At 31.6% G+C, this 17,699-nt stretch overlaps 1 protein-coding gene across 3 annotated transcripts; it reads right to left on the bottom strand.

Annotated features, from left to right (window-relative positions):
* Positions 1-829: 829 nt before the first annotated feature.
* LOC128164192 (uncharacterized) lies at positions 830-17,136 on the bottom strand. 3 transcript variants are annotated; one of them, XM_052827948.1, is made up of 5 exons: positions 17,045-17,136; positions 9,570-9,683; positions 6,813-7,073; positions 1,394-1,528; positions 830-1,050 (listed from the first exon to the last, which is right to left on the bottom strand). In XM_052827948.1, the coding sequence occupies exons 2-5, from the start codon at positions 9,652-9,654 to the stop codon at positions 971-973; spliced, it is 561 nt and encodes a 186-aa protein (XP_052683908.1). In that variant the 5' UTR covers positions 9,655-9,683; positions 17,045-17,136; the 3' UTR covers positions 830-970. The 3 variants fall into 3 exon arrangements, with proteins under 3 accessions (XP_052683908.1, XP_052683907.1, XP_052683905.1); XM_052827947.1 differs by lacking the exon at positions 17,045-17,136 and adding an exon at positions 9,826-9,916; XM_052827945.1 differs by lacking the exon at positions 17,045-17,136 and having other exon boundaries at positions 9,570-9,797.
* Between the last annotated feature and the right edge of the window lie 563 nt (positions 17,137-17,699).

The raw sequence follows: 17,699 nt of genomic DNA, 5'->3' as shown, positions 1-17,699 counted from the left end.
GTGAAAATGGAGTTTGAGCATTGGTTCTTTAGTATTGACACTATGATTTATTTTGAAGATGTTAATAAAGCAGATGGTGTGTGAGAAGATATATAAAGGAAAATGGGTCAGTGATGATCTCGTGGCTATGATGTCCGTGGCTACATACAGAGTAAGGAAGTTCTAAAAACAGTAAAGTTTTACAAAATCTTTTTGTAAAGTTAATGGTATGATTTTCAGGAGACAGTGGCATATACTCTAAAAGTACTGTAACCAAAGGGAGGATGACTTTTAAATATATGAATTAGGACAAATCTGCTGTAAATACTGTAAAGTAATATTTATTTCTGACCTCTTCAGGATTTAATTGCATTATTACCTTGGTTGTTTACAATAACAAGCCCATTAAAGCCCATTAAGACTAGTTCCACAAGTAATGCCATAAATGGTCAACATTCCATAGACTATATCAAGATCATGATGATCTAATTTAATTCAAGCAGAGATCATGCTTACACCGAGGACAACAAAGAGATCCTCCATCGGACAAAGAATCTATGAGGTGATGGACAACATTTAAAGTTACACTTAACCACAAATGTTGCTATTTTCGAGGACGCATAATGAATGTATGAGCATGTCTTCATTGAATTTTGCTAATTATAAACCGTTTCTTGGCATAGAGTAAATTTCAGGAGAGACTCAACACAACAATCATGTTCTGATCTCATCAAAAATGAAAAAATAAAAAGCCCATTTTTTTCCAGATCTTCCAAGAGCAGTTTTTATTATTAAAAGATGAGTTTAGAAAACGTATTGAACATTGTTGCAAAAACATTATATTACATGCTTTCAAATTGAATATGCAAGTTTATTCCTTTATCTCAAACTTGACTGGGCAAAAAATACCAAAAAAGCTTTGCTTTCAAGATATAAAGTTTGATAATAAGTGATGCGGACGTACAATACATAATTTGCCCAATCACTGTATTTATAACAAAATAGCAGCGACAATGATAGAATATATTAATGCAAGAAATGTCTGCAGCGCTGCTACCGAGTTGCTGTATTCTGAAAAATAAGTAACAACAATATATATATATATATATATATATATATATATATATATATATAGATATAGATATAGATATAGATATTTATATATATATATATATATATATATTTAGATAGATAGATAGATAGATAGATAGATAGATATATAGATAGATAGATAGATAGATAGATAGATAGATAGATAGATAGATAGATTTAATGGTAAAAGCGATACCTAACAAACACATGTACAGTGTAAATGCATAAAATCCTAGGACATTATGTAGTTAAAGCAAAAAGACTTGTAGGTTTAAGAATAAGTCTACATTAAAATAAACTTTTACTGTTTACTGTTATCTACCTTTTTTCTTGTTATCTGTGATTTGTATAGGCACAGACTTCACACCAACCAATTCATCCCTGACCGACTTGTCATTCTCCATGATCTTCTCATACACCTTACAGGTCAGGTTCCCTACATCCGACTTCTGAACATCTTCAAATATTGAAATAAATATATATGCAACTAACATACATTAAGCCAATTATGATAAAAACAATATTATATTGCTGGTCTATTACCAGTTTAATCCGGTAATACTATTACTTATTTATGAGATTGATCAACCCGATATATTTCTGTAGATGGTTAGTAACCAACCTAAAAAGTGTTTTGTTTTCCCGAGGACTATCAAGTGGCACATTTATTCACGAAAAGCGATGATCTATGCAAACCAATGTACAAGGTGTCTAAGGTCTCTTTCAGTTTAACTCATATAAAATCTTTAAATTATCAATCTCACCTTCCAAATACTCTTTGAAATTCTTCGCTTCATCCATGTTAACTTACAATATTTTATTGCTATTCAATTTTGAACGTTTCTCCCTTCCCTCTGCAGAGCAAATCTCAACGCTGCCATTTTGTTCTGCTTTAGACATAACAATGTGACGTCAATTCAAAAGGCAACTACTCTAATTTAAAAATAATTTCAAAGAGCAACTACTCCAGTTATTTTCAGAACTAAAGTACACGGTCTCTGTGTTAATTAATCTGAAATGTCGAGAAGAGTAGGTGGCGCGGCGGCCAATAATAATTGTAATATTATCATATTAGGGCCCTAATATTAAGTCTCACCGAACCTACATAGAGATATATGAGGCAGTCACATGTTTAAACCAATGAAAGTGTAACATTTCAGTCCAAGGGGAAAACAATGTTATTAATTAAGTTTTTTACTGACTGACTACAGATATATATCGGGTTGATCAATGTCATAGATGTCAAGGAGAAGCCGGGAAGTCTATGAGATTGATCAACCTAATATATCTCCGTAGTCAGTCAGTAACAAACCTTATCAGTGCTGAGGTACTGACGTGAGTTGATTTTATCGATACTCATTTATTTTAAAATGAATGATATGTTATTTTGCTTTGCAAGTAGTTTGTAATCTGTGTCTGAATTACGCACATTTTAGAATATGAATTCTCGGTCTTTTCCGACAAAAATTTCGAGAAAACCACGTATGAATCATGTTAGGTAATATTTAAAGATCGAATTGATTCCATCAAACTATGTATCAGTAATCGAAAAACTATAGAATTTCAAAAAAAGTATTGATCCATGCAATACTGAACTTTAGTCTCGTTCAACCAGATGCTCGGCTGTCTCCATTTATTTCCGACAAGAAATACTCTTTGTCACGTGATAGATTGATGACGCGACCTCTGTCTGCTTGTCGTGGATTTACGGAGAGAGACGATGTTTGAAAGAGACTATATTAAACTCTGGCGTAGGAATACATGCGAATGCAAAAATAACTAAATTGTTCGTACTATTTAAAATCTGACCATTTTCAAGGTATTTACAAATAAGTTTCCATAAAAAACAATCCTTCAGGATACATTGCATCAAATTTATCAATTATTTTCAAGAACTAAGTCTTGGTAAATCCATTTCATACTCTGCTTTTAAGAAAAACAATCAAAATGAAAGAGAAAAGGAATTCGAAAAAGAGATTACATGTCTTGAGCAGAACTTAACTTTATTCTCGAATAAAATGAGCTTCTCAACATAAGAAAAAATAGATTAAAAGGTCAATGTATCAGGTCAAAGTATAAATGGATTGACGAGAGAGAAAAGCCATCCAAATATTGAATTAACCTAGGGGCTATGAACTACATAAGTAAACAAATACCAAATATTGAAAAAGATGATGGGTCGGTTATTTTTGATCAAATGAAAATATTAAAAGAAACTAAATCTTTTTATGAACACTTGTATAAGAAAAGAGAAACTATAAATGAAGAAAGTTTCCATGAAAAGTTTAAAAAAATAATGTGTCCTAAATAAAGTCAAATACCCTTGAAGGTCCTTTAACTGATACAGAAATTCTGAATTTCCTTAAGAAAATGAAAAATGACAAAAATCCTGGCGCTGATGGTTTTTTTCAAGTGAGTTCTTTAAATTCTTCTGGAGAGACTTAGGAACATTTATCACAAGAGCAATAAACCACTCTTCTCAAATAGGAAACTTTTCAGAAATAAATAAACTAGGTGTAATTACATGCGTTCCCAAATCTGGAAAACCTAAACAATTTCTGAAAAATTGGCGCCCCATTACTTTACTGAATGTTATTTACAAGCTAGCCTCAAGAAGCTTAGCTGAACGCATGAAAACTGTTCTAGATAAATTGATAAATAATGATCAGACTGGATTTTTGAAGGGAAGATTTACTGCGGAAAATTTAAGACTTACATATGACCTTATGTATTATACAGAACAATACAATATACCCGGCCTCTTAATGTTAATTGATTTCGAAAAGGCTTTTGACACCATCTCATGGAGTTTTATCTCAAAAACACTAGACATTTTTAATTTTGGACCCTCCTTCAAAAATTGGATAAAACATTCTATAACGGAACTAAGGCATGTGTGATTCAAATTGGTATAATTTCAGAATACTTTTATCCAGAAAGGGGCTGTAGACAAGGTGACTTAATATCTCCATATCTCTTTCTTCTCTGTGCTGAGATTTTAGGAATATTAATAAGAAATGAAAAAGACATCAAAGGTGTAATTATTGATGGAGAAGAATACAAATTATCTCAATATGCAGACGACACATCATTTATAATGGATGGTACACCACAATCATATGATGGCATTCTTAGGGTTTTATACTTTTTCGCACAAGGATCAGGCTTAGAAATGAATTTTAAAAAAACAAAAATGGTTTGGATTGGTAGCAAAAAAAATTTCAAAGGATGTATTCCATCATTCACTTAGTTGGAATAATTTAAATGTTGAGCTTCTAGGTATCAAATTTTCAGTTACATTAGATGAAATGGAAAAATTAAATTATTTACCAAAATTGTCTGAAATTAGAAAATTGATAAACCAATGGAGGTTAAAAAAATTTACCTCAAATTGGTCGAATTACGATAATCAAGACACTAATTATACCAAAGCTAAATCATTTAATACTAGCATTACCCAACCCAAAAACTGAATACCTAAATACTATTGAACATATTATTTTTCATTTCCTATGGGGCTGTAAAGTTCATAAAGTAAAGAAAAGTTACAATCATACAAGATTATAATCATGGGGGTCTCAAAATGGTTGATTATGGAAATTTTATCACAGCACTCAAAGCTACTTGGATGAGAAGACTAATTAAAACTGACACAAAATGGGTAAAGCTTGTAGAATCAATTTTGAAAATTAGTATCTCTGAAATATGGAGAAACGGTCCAGATTATTCGTACCTTCTATGTAAAAATTTAGAAAATTCTTTTTGGAAAGAAGTGCTCCTCAGCTGGTTAAAAATAATTGAACAAACTCCACTAAGTAAATTATATATGATAATATATGGCACAATCTCAAAATCACCATAGACAATAGATCAATATTTATCAAAAGTTATGTTAATAACGAATTCATTTTTGTTAGTGATCTGCTTAATATAGATGGAACAATTATAAACTTTGATGAATTGAAACACATTAATCCAAAGACAAATTTCATAGAGTATGCAAGTTTAAGAACTGCAGTTACAACCAGACTGCATACACAAGATACACACTTACCAAATTTCCAAACTCATAACAGTATGGACCAATTATCCCTTATCATATTCTATTGTTTATTAATACTTGTAAAGGATGTAAACCCATGTACAACATACTATTAGACAAAAAAAGAGAAATATGTACATCTATATCAAAATCGAGAGAAAAGGGTTACAACTATTCACAAACTTCTTGGAATAAATTTTTGAACTCCCTTTTAAGTGTACACAGGAATCAAAACTACACTGGCTGTAATATCAAATACTTCATAGGATTGTCCCTACAAATAAATATCTTTTTAATATAAAAAAAGAGCAGAGTCTGCTGTTCGCACCTTTTGTAAAACAGATGAAGAAAGTATTAGCCATTTATTTTATGAATGTAATATAGTAAAAGAATTGTGGTGTGATGTTGAACAGTGCATTTTTACACAGTTTGAAATATCGATTACATCTGATATTCAATCAGGAAAATATAAAAATAAAGAAAGTTATAAATTGTTTAACCTGATAGCCCTTATTATAAAGCATTATATTTATTCATGTAAATATAAAAGTAATCCGATACCAAATATACATGCCTTGAAAAAGGTCACAACAGAAAGAATCTCAACTGAAAAATATTTCCTGTTGAAAAGATGTAAATATAAGGAATACGAAAGACACTGGCAGAATATCTGTGAAAAATTGTAGTTATATACGTAAGTTTAATTTTTCTGGGGTTTTGTTTATTTTTTGTTTTTTTTTTTTGTTTTTTGGATCTCTGTGAACCCTCATATCATTTCAATTGTTCTTGGTATAGCATAGTCTATACATGTATTGTAATCCACATGCATATCTCTCTCTCTCTCTCTCTCTCTCTCTCTCTCAATCAGCTTCACTTCATATGAAATATATACAAAATTGTACTATTAAGTAGAAATAATCTAAAGACTATGTAATATGTTTCTACAAATGTTCCAATCACCTATTATATCATATATGTACATATGTTGTGAAATGAAAAACCCAATAACAAAAAGTCTTGTCAGTAGTGATGATTTGTGCTAAGGTCCAAACACTGTTTCAGTTTCGATTTGCCAGAGTAACTGCATAGGAGAGTTGATTAAAATTAACTCCCAAAAAGTGTTTGTTTTCCTGACGACTACAAACTGACAGAGTTATTCACAAAAAGCGATGATCTACGCAAACCCATTAACAAGTTGCCAAATAACTTATCCAAACTCTTTAAAATTGTCAGAATTCAAAGGGCAACTATTCCATATACTTTAGGAACTAACGGCATGCAGTTTCTGTATTAAATAAAATGAAATGTCAAAATGAGTAGGCGAAGCGTTGGACAATGGTGGCCATATTGGCAAATATTGATTCTCACCGAACAAACATAGAGATATATGAGGCAGTCAAGTGCTATGTTTAAACCAATGAAATTGTGAAATTTCAGTCCGAGGGAAAAAGTGTTAACGCATATTGGAGAAACGTATAAAAAGCCTTCATAAAAAACGGTAGACATTTTTTTTTCAAATTTAGATAAATGAGTTCAAATATTGCAATACTTCATATAAACTGGATAAATAATATGATACATTTAATGGAAACTAAGATCAAATTAACACCGATGTACTTGTCCCCTTTAAATTGGAATGCTACCTCTTTTTCAAAGCATTAATTTAACCTAGTTACAAGAGTTTTAAATCAACAATTACTTTTTACTGTGAGTAACAAACTGATATTGTTCGACTTTGGTGCCAAAATTTGGCAGCTATAATTCTGGTTGAGTTCAGGTGACACAAAATCACACAGACTGGTGAGTTGTTGACCGTTGTGGAACCACTCGACCCTGAGTTTTTTGATATATTCAAGAGAATCTAGACCGGGGACATTGCAGCTCGCCGTGTAATTATCACCATGATTTACCCATGTGGACTGAGACGCTACGTTCACAGTGAACTCAGACCGTACCAGTCCTGAAAAAAAAAATTAATTTCATGTAACTCGGTGGTTATATAAATTGGATATAGAAATTTATTAATTCTTAGATAGTCTTGATACATGTACATGTATATAATGCACAAGTAAGGCTGCAAAAGTGCTTTGTAGACAAATTAAACGTCGTCAACGGATGTCAACAATGTGCAACGTGACTGTTTTCGTTCCTTTGCTGCATGTTATCAATGAAATATCAATTAATATACAGATTTAGTTTATTTTATAATTTGCTACATGTGAGGAATCAGTAGCCCTTCAAACGCGTATGTTTTACCCGCTGAAATATGACCTTATTAAATAAATAGAGCAATGTAATCTTCTGAACCTGCAGAACTTGTCGCCATTTTATGGACATAGGCTTAATACCAGTGATATAATGTTCACAATGCTAGAAAACGGCCAAATTTTCAATGATATAATTTAACCATTTTTAACTCCTATATTTCTTTAATACCTTTCCTAAGATTTAAAAATGACAAAAGCAGCGCAAAAATGCACACATCGGCACTGAAAGGAGACTTTGTATTTTTTTTAGCAAATGAGTCTTTAATGAAAAATGTACGTAAAAAAGGAGATGATTTCATGATAATATGGTAAAGAAAAAATGTTACATAAGAAGAGTATAGAAATACTTAAAAAAAAATTAATTCTGATTGTGGCGTACAACATGGTATGCTTAAGAAATAGTTTGTATCGTTAAATGATGTTGTCAACGTCACAATAATATTAACATACAAAAAAATCAATCTTCGAATGCAACATATAACTTTTGAGCATATTAGAGATAAAAGGGTCTTAATGATATTCCTACAGGAAAAAAATAAATAAAACTGAATTAGATAAATTTAACAGTTATCAAACTTTGCACTTCATCCAGAAATAAACAGTATTTTAAGATATTTCTCCGAATGTGAAATTTGTAAGTCACGTGGTTAAATCATGTGAAGTTCGAAGGGCTTCTCGGAGGATTCTGAGTGACTAATGAATTCAATCAAGTGTATGTTTTAATAGATACTAGACTACAACATGCGCACTCACATGTATATTGAGTAATATGCATAGTATGAGAACAAGGGGCCCATGGGTCACATCGCGCACCTAATCAATATCATATGCTCCACTATCTCTTTTAAAATTCTTTTTAAAATAAACTCTTTTAGAACACTGTAATACTTGCAAAAATTTGTGCAAATTCTCCTCTTTATATACTTTAAAGCAATGCATTAAACGCGTACTATCAAACTCTAGTTTTTAAGATCAAATGCATAAACTGCCAATCTTATCATCGGCCTGAGCGTACCAAGTATAACAATTTTGGAAGATAAATAATAACAAAACGAAGGTTAACTTGACCTACTTTTGAATTAACTGATAACGAGACTGAAGAATACACCAACTACCAAAGTTTGGATAATACTTAAGTTATTGATTTGACTTTTAATGATCATTAACAGTAAACAAAGACAATGTGGCATTCGCTTAAAGATATGAAGATATTTAGCAGCCACCGAAATAATATCATAAGTGTAGCATTATGTTTCCTAATGAAAAGATTTTAAAACAATTTATCTATATATTTATAGATGAACTTTAAACAAACCTACGGCATATCATTTGCATGATGAGGGGTCACTCTTTGTACAAGTTGGAACCTACACAATAAGAGGATGCTTGCATAGTAATCTCAAAAACATTTTTCATATATTTTTTGTGGAAATTTGATTCCGTTTTGGGGCCCGATTATTGATCCAAGGTCATGGTTTTAAAAATCAACTCATCCAAAACATTTTCATATGTATGTGTCTACCGACTCTACAAAAATAATTTAGAAAAATGCGGTGTTTATGTATAGGTTTCATGTTATGAATTTATATTTCACTCTGTTTTTTTAATGAAAAAAAATGTGCATGTTATGAATCTAAACCCACCCACATTCCACTCGCGAATTAAAATCTTTTGCTTGCATTTTTAAACAACGCAGTTGCGCTATGCTAGCAATAATATTCATACTCTTCATATTTGAAAAATAAAACTTTTCACTTTTCACTTACATTGATGAGGAGTAAGATCTTTTGTTAAGCTTGTACACTTCTTTAAAACAGTAAAAATGGATCCGTTCTTTTTACTACAACCTTTGAAGTGGATGTTTAGGTTCTTGCAATTATGGAGTTGTTTACACTTTCAAAGATTCAAAAAGCTCGGAAGTAAAAATAATAATTTTGATGATCTAAATCAAGCTTATTTTTAGATTGCTGAAACTGTAGATTGAATTACTTTTTAAAAAATCTGCTATCATGTCCAGGAAAATTTGTTTTCTTGATATAGATACATCTATAACAAAGCATTACATTTCACGGAAGACTGTACTTCTTTTTATAAAATCACAGTTAAAGCCTTGTCCAAACAACAACGGTTTACATAAATCACTATATAACAGTATAATTTTTAAATAGAAATTTTACATAATGACTTACCTTGCATAAACATGAAATAAAGAAGAGCCGTGATAATTCGCTGTTCTCCTGTTGTCCATCTGGAAACATATCTACTGACTTCCATATTCTATGTAATGCCACGACAACGATTGCCTTGAAATTTAAGATATTACATGTAATACAATCCTTTTAACCGGACAAAAACATAAACATATAACAAATATATTTTGTAATTTTGAAGTACATGTATCACTTTAAAAAACAAAAACCATGTCTTGTTTTAAGATGTACTTACTACATGTAGTTTCCGTAGATATGATAATTTGGAGGTTGTCCAAGATCGTACTTAAATTTTATACAGTATAGATCTGTACTAGGTATCTAAAGTGGTTAAGGAAGTAAAAGCGTCATTGTCCCTTTTTAAGCGCAAAAATGAAGATTTGTTTTTTTAGGTTAAGGATGTTGTCTACGTTGTTTTTAAGTTCAATGTCATGAGAAAAATTTGTTGAAAATACAAAACATATATATAAAATTAATATGAAATTAATAAATTTTGGACATAGCATTCAATACTTTTTTGTTATTTAAATGGAAAAATGCTCACCCAGAAATGGACTTTAGCAAAACAGGAAATTCAGACTATTTTTCATATTTTGTTTTCTGCTCAAACAATTTTGACAAAACTATAACATAAACTTTTATATTTTATTGATTAGTCAATATAGTATTGTATATTGTTATTCGGTTTTTTTTATGTGTATACAAATTGAGTAATGCGCGTTAGCGCGTTAATAAACTTTGTATGTACACACCACAACAGTTATGAGACTATATCTTTTAAAAAATAACGACTAATGCTTATTTATTTACATTATTTTTTAATTCTTGCTTTGTCTGCGAATTTGATTTTTATCTTGAAAATTCTATTGCATTCTAACGGTATGTTCATTTAAATGGAAGAGCCACTGTAACAGAGACAAGCATGATTTTGATTTTCGATTGTGGTGTTGCATTTCACCAGCATTCAGTGTTTGTGATGTCTCAATAAATCTCGCCATTTGAGGTAAGGTTTGCGGTTACAGGGAGACAACCCACCCATTTTCATTGTGACGTAACACCAACTAGTGTATGTTTTAATAGATATTAGACTTTAACATGCGCACTCACATGTTAATCGAGTAATATGCATAGTATGAGAACAATGAGACTTTAGATACATTTTTTCTTAAAAACCAATAGGCTATATCATGACCCCCTGGGGTACGTAAGGCAACAAATGTAAGGGGAGGGGGCCAAAGTGTTACATGGTAGTATATTGGGAAAATCTTTAAAAATCTTTTTACCAAGAACCAGTTGAAACTTATTTGGAAAAACATCTCTATATCGTTTAAATTCTGGTCATTTCAAATCATGACCCCCAATGGCAGGATGGAGCCACAACGGGGGATCAAAATTTTACATATCTGTATTGTGTTAGATTTTGTTGCGCAGGTGACCGACGTGACCCCTGGACCTCTTAATTCATGATCTGTTGGTGTTTTAAAACTTTTAAAAGCTGTTCAGAAGGATTTGGATGTCCAATATAGAATGTCTTTGAAAAATTCTTTTTGTGCAGGAAAAAAATGATCAATGATATAAATGTAAGCATTTTTTTTTCTTTCGGAGATTAAGATTTTTAAAACAGACGTTCTCTTTATAGTGCTTAAATTCATTCTAAAAGTGCATCAAACCCCCTGACATTAATTAAGAAAATCAAAGCAAGAGTCGCATTGACCACATCGTTTACCTGAAGTTCATAAAGTACTGGCAAAAACAGAATATACAGTTAAAAAAAACATATGTACATTTGTATCTGATTTTATTTTAGCACAGAACATTTGTTTAACTTTGGATATCTCCTAAATATATCCATATATTCAGATGCAGATTTTTATATGAATTTGGTCTATGTTCATTTACCAAGTAGGAGGCTTTGAACAAAATTTGATTGAATTTGGATTTATGACCTTCTGACGTATTAATTTTGCAGCTAGATTGCTTCTTGGAAAGACATTGGTCTTTGATTTAAACAATTTATACATTCATTTTCAACTCCACATTTAGATATATTGATGATTTTTTTTTCACTCCTATGTTAACTAGATATATCACAACGAGCTTGAAATAAAACTGAGAAGAAGACATCAATTCCTATGTGGTTATTTGAATAGAAAACAATGATATCAGCCATAGCCCATGATGAAACTCACATCATAACTTTATCATGTTAAAACACATAAAATATATTAGTTGTGTTGTGGGCGACGGCTGCGGACACATTTTACTCTTCAAAAAACTATGAAAGAATGTGCCATTATTATTTTTTGAAACAAGATAAAAGTGCATAACTTGCCATTTCATATACACACTTGTTCAAGATAGTATATTTGTATTTTCATAAGATTTAAACAACTTTTGAATTTAGGGCAAATAATAAATAATAAATGTTGATGCAAGGAACACTAACAGGGTAACTGCAACAGCCGTTAAGCTGTTTTGGGAATATCTTGAGTCGAAATGCGAGAGCGGAGACTTCAAAAATTTACAGTGCGAGAAGTTAGATGACTTGCGGCTAGTTGTTACTATCAATTTCAACATAATATGTTCTGGAATACCTAAAATCAATTGAATAAATAAAGTGTAGTTATTTCAGGAAATATGAAATTACTCTATTAATCAATTGTTTTGATAAAATATTGCTTTATCAGTATAAAAGCACAACACTTATTTTAATATTAAAACTAGAAAATAATATAACGAATGTAGCCCTTTCGCTCGGTCAATCCATAGATATATCGACTTCACAGAAAGCATATCGACCTCGCGCTTCGTGCTCGGTCGATATGCTTTTCTGTGAAGTCGATAGATCTATGGATCGACCTCATGAAAGGGCTATATTTGTATAATATATTATGATATGGTAATGTATTATATGATACAATATTGTATAATATGTAAGATATGTATCACAAAATCATATTTTTATAGCATGTAATATGATAGTGTATCATATAACATAATATTGTATCATGATTTGATATTGCATTGTGTATTATGTTACATTATGGTATTGTTTTGTATAATACGACATTGCATTTCATGATAAGTAATGATAAAATAATGTATCGTGTGATACAAATTTGTATAATACATTTACCATGCGCGGATCTAGAGGGGGGGTCGGGGGGGGTCCCGACCCCCCCCCCCCTGGAAAATGAAAATTTATTAAATTTACATAGTAAAATTATCGCGAAAATATGCCTCGGACCCCCCCCCCCCCCCTGGCAAACACAATTATCCTTCGGACCCCCCCTGGAAAAATTTTCTGGATCCGCGCATGATTACACTTGCAAATAAAATGAAATATTTAGATTTAAAAAAAAAATCGTTAAATCAACAAAAGGTTCAAATGGTTTGTAAATGTATTTTTGTCTATCTATCATTCCATTCATTCTTTTGTCTTTCTGTCCTAAATATCTTTTTATTATTAGCATTTTTGGTATTATAAAAATAGTGCCTGTCTGGAAGGGTAACAGTTGAAATTGACACCCCGAGAAAACCATTGTCAACCTTCGCGAAGCGGAGGTTGACAATGGCTTCGATGAGTGTTAATTTCAACTGTTACCCTTCCAAACAGGCACTATTTTTTTATTATACTAAATGTCTACATTTTAAAGAAGACTTTTTTGCCAAGTGTGTTGCTTTCGCTGAGGGTAATAGAACGGATTATAAACTGCGTCTAAACCAATTATATTTCAGTATTTAACATGAAAGTATAATAAAACGTTATTATATCATTAAGAGTGCAATTGAAACGCTTAGTAGCTTTTTGCTTGTTTTATTAAGCATTAGGTATGCTATGCATTTGCGACGCTTCGTGATAAAATTTAATCATTAAGCTGCAATCTATCATTAGCGGTTGATGTTGTCAACTATAAATGCAATAAATTGTAGCATTAGGCAATGCTATTGCTACGTTTAATAATATTTTCATAATTAGGCGGCGTTTTATCATTAGAGGTTAATACATTGTTATCAGTTTTTACCCGTCGTCGTTCGTCGGTCATAAACTTTTGAACATTTTGAGCTTCTTCTCTAGAAACACTGAACCAATATCAACCAAATTTGGCATAAAGCATTTATGCCTAAGAGGAGTATGAATTGTGAAATACATGGCCCCTGTCCATTAAGCTTGGGGGTGGGGCTTAAGCCAACAAAATCAATGCACTCTTTTTAAACTCGTCTGTTTTACTCCTGGACATCAAGAAGTCCTACTGCTGGCATTATTGAAATAAGCGTTGAGCTTTTAAAATTGTGAAATTCATGGTCCAGAGTCAACGGTTCTAGCACTAGGATGGGGCTCTAATAATTATATAGTGAAAATGCATTAATTTGTTTAAAATGTTCTTATTTGCTTCATGGGTATTAGGCCCGTGATCTAAGTTCGTAGTTATGATGAGGAAGAATGCCTCTTCCAAAATTGTGAATTCCATGGCCCCTGGGTCAGAGGTTCTGGTGTTAGGGTGGACCTCTAAATAAATGCATTAATTCTATAACGATATTCTCCTCTGCTCCTGGGTAATAATTCAATGAATTAGGTACAGTGTTACGATTAGGAAGAGTGCTTCTTCTAAAGTTTTGAATGTAAGGTAAGGGGTTCTGGTGAAAGGGCAAGGCTCTAATGACTAAATATAGGACAGGGTGGTGTAATTTTGATCGATCATTTTTTGTACTTAAGATTTATTCATTTATGTAACTGTATGTTATGCTACAATTTCTTAGTGTTTTCTTGTAGACTTTTAAAAGTTTATTGTATCAAAAATTCCTGAAATATCTAATCTTTTATTTTTTTTAATTATGGACATGGCAAAAAAAATTACATGTTTCCTGAGAGAGATAGATAATCATAACCAAGTAGTACAATATTTACATCTTTTGGTATATCATTATCATTAATGAATTGAAACTAAAGACTCTCTCTCTCTCTGTCTCTCTCTCTCTGTCTCTCTCTCTTTCTTTCTCTCTCTCTCTCTTTCTCTCTCTCTCTCTCTCAGTTTAAATCACTTAAGAAATTTAAGTATGAAGCAACAATTATTTCTGTAATATCAGTTTATGTAACAGTTCACTACTCTGACAATAGGAAAATACGATATAACGGTAAAATACGGTACAAGTGTTGCCAAAATGATATATGTATAGTCAACTAGCAGTCATGAAACTCCTGAACATTAGAATTTCACACTGCGCATGTATACCAAGGACAGAGGCGGCAATTATTCATCAAACTGTCGACGAGGAGTGTTAAGTGAAATAGATAGGACTTGATGGACTTTACACTGTAATCATTATAAAAAAACTAAATAGTTATAAAACTAAGACGTATATTCTCTACGAGAGTTCATCAGTGCTTTAAGCGTACGAGAAAGAAAAAGAGAGATCTGCTGGTGTATGTATTAATATTTAATAGAAAAGAGATAAAGAGTGCATTGTACACGACTAAAGTATGAGAGACATGAGACTGATGAATAACACCGAGCTCTCTCAGCTTTGATCTAAAGAGAGAAAATGTGATATGATCTAATTGTTTAATGATAGGACAAGGACCTGCACTCCATGGCTGAGCTGCCGTGGGAAACCTTCTACCAGAGTTTATCCATATGTTACTAATGATGCAATGGGATGCTGATATAGAGAAATAAACTAATCCTTGTTTTAGCAGTATCCATATATTGTGCATCAAATCCCAGTCATCATGAAGCATTGTATAAAATAACTCTCATATGATAGCGCGTTCATTCTTGCCATATTATCAGCTAAGCAATGCAATAATAATATGTACATGTAGCGGTAGAAAAGGTAGATAATAGAATGGAGGAGACCTATTTTATCACGTTTCTAAACCTATATGGGAGCGCCATTCTCGATCTTGAAATTGTACAAGTCATTAAATTTGAATCTGATAGTGAACATGAACCTGTGGATATCTTAAAAAGTGTTTTATATTTGAAACATTTGCCAAAACCCTTCAGCTAGGAAAGATTTTAAAAGGTATATTAGACAATAAAAAAAATCTAATTAAGAGTTTATCATTCTAAAAGTGAAAACACATAGTAGAAATTTATGATAATACTCATTCTCACTTTTTTAAAAATTGTTACCATGGCAACAATTTGAGCTTTTAATAACTACGTTTCCGGTATTTTGTCAGCTAACTGTTAAGTTATCAACACATATTAGTAATTTATGAATAAATTCTTATTTTAATAAGTCTGAATTTGAAATTTGAATATAATTATAGATAGTTTGCATTGATTCATTCTACATGTATTTCATACATATTTACGGTTTTCTTGGAATGTTGAAGAAACCATAACCTCATAATACATGTATATGTATAATGAGAAAAATGGAATCATTCATGCATAACAATATGAAAATGTAACATTCAGTATAATGCAATAAAATATTATTACAAATAATGCATTATACAAAGAAAAACATGCTGGAAAATAAATAAACAACGACATGAATTAGCCATAAAAATAGAAAGTGATTAATGGATTCATATGAAATGATTCCAAATGTAAAGAAAAATCTACTAGTTTTGGAATGGTACTTTCTAGAGTTCTTTTCACATTTGTAACTCTGGATTGTCCCTCAGAATTTGGGGAAATAGATGTATTGAGATTTTTTGAAGTGGGTAAGCTGTAGTCCAGAACACGCAACTTTTTCTGCAGTGTACATTTTAAGAACACCTTTGCTAATAAGGGGATACAATATAGGCAGACGTTTTTGCTTTTTTCCCTAAACAGCAATTGTTTTTTAGACACCGCGTGGAGTAAACTGTGCTACAAAATCTCTTGCGGTGAAAGAGCTGTGTTTTTAATCAACTTTCTTAAAGCTTGTACATCAACAAATCCATTGTTGAGCATTGATTTTAAGTTGAGTTTAGAAGTGAATGTACTAATTTTTCCTGGTTATAACTTTTTCTACCATGATAGATCTTTTTTAAATATTGATAGTGAGTCAAAAAATCTACACACACAAACTGTCGAAGAACTCCCCCGTTTATATTCATATTCAATATTTATGACCGTTTTAAGAAGCACAGGGGAGTCAAACCCGCCATTATAAGAGATCCACACAGCATGTGGAAATGCTTTTATCCATTTCACTAATCCAACAACTGCTGCATGGATATCCACAGCATCCATGTGTATACCATTGACTACCATACTCGAGCCATTCATAACAATCCCAGTGACTTGTTGTACAGAGCTTGTTATAGACAATCTTGGTATCACATAGACAAAAAAAGTTGCTCCAGATTGAAGTTCATTGGCTGCCATTTGTGTAATGTGGCGTAAAACATTCTACGAACTAAATCTTAAAAAAGGACTAAAATTTAAATTCTTTGAAAATAGTATCTCTGTAAAGAAAATGCATGTACTACTAAATGCAGAACTATATCTTACTCAGGTCAATGGTTTCCAAGTCAAATGTCACTAAAGACGCAGCAGCTCCCTCTATCAAAGTGATAGGTTTAAAATGCCACGAAGTATGGCATCTGGTAAACTATGGAACGCCATAGCTGCCTTATGTGGCTATTTCACAGGAAAATAGTGCTTTATTATATTATGCTGTGGTTATTTCATGTGAAGATGGTGCTTTATTATATGAAGATGGTGCTTTATTATATGAAGATGGTGCTTTATTATATGAATATGGTGCTTTATTATATGAAGATGGTGCTTTATTATATGAAGATGGTGCTTTTTTTTATATGAAGATGGTGCTTTTTTATATGAAGATGGTGCTTTTTCATATGAAGATGGTGCTTTTTTATATGAAGATGTTGCTTTATTATATGAAGATGGTGCTTTTTTATATGAAAATGGTGCTTTTTATATGAAGATGGTGCTTTATTATATGAAGATGATGCTTTTTTATATGAAGATGGTGCTTTTTTATATGAAGATGTTGCTTTATTAAATGAAGATAGTGCTTTTTATATGAAGATGGTGCTTTTTTATGTGATGGTGCTTTTTTATTTGAAGGTACTTTTTTTTACATGAAGATGCTTTTTTATGTGAAGATGGTGCTTTGTTAAATGAAGACGGTGCTTTATTA

The sequence above is a fragment of the Crassostrea angulata genome, chromosome 9, assembly GCF_025612915.1.
Source record: "Crassostrea angulata isolate pt1a10 chromosome 9, ASM2561291v2, whole genome shotgun sequence".
Taxonomy (NCBI): domain Eukaryota; kingdom Metazoa; phylum Mollusca; class Bivalvia; order Ostreida; family Ostreidae; genus Magallana; species Magallana angulata.
This window is presented reverse-complemented; position numbering and strand designations above follow the sequence as displayed.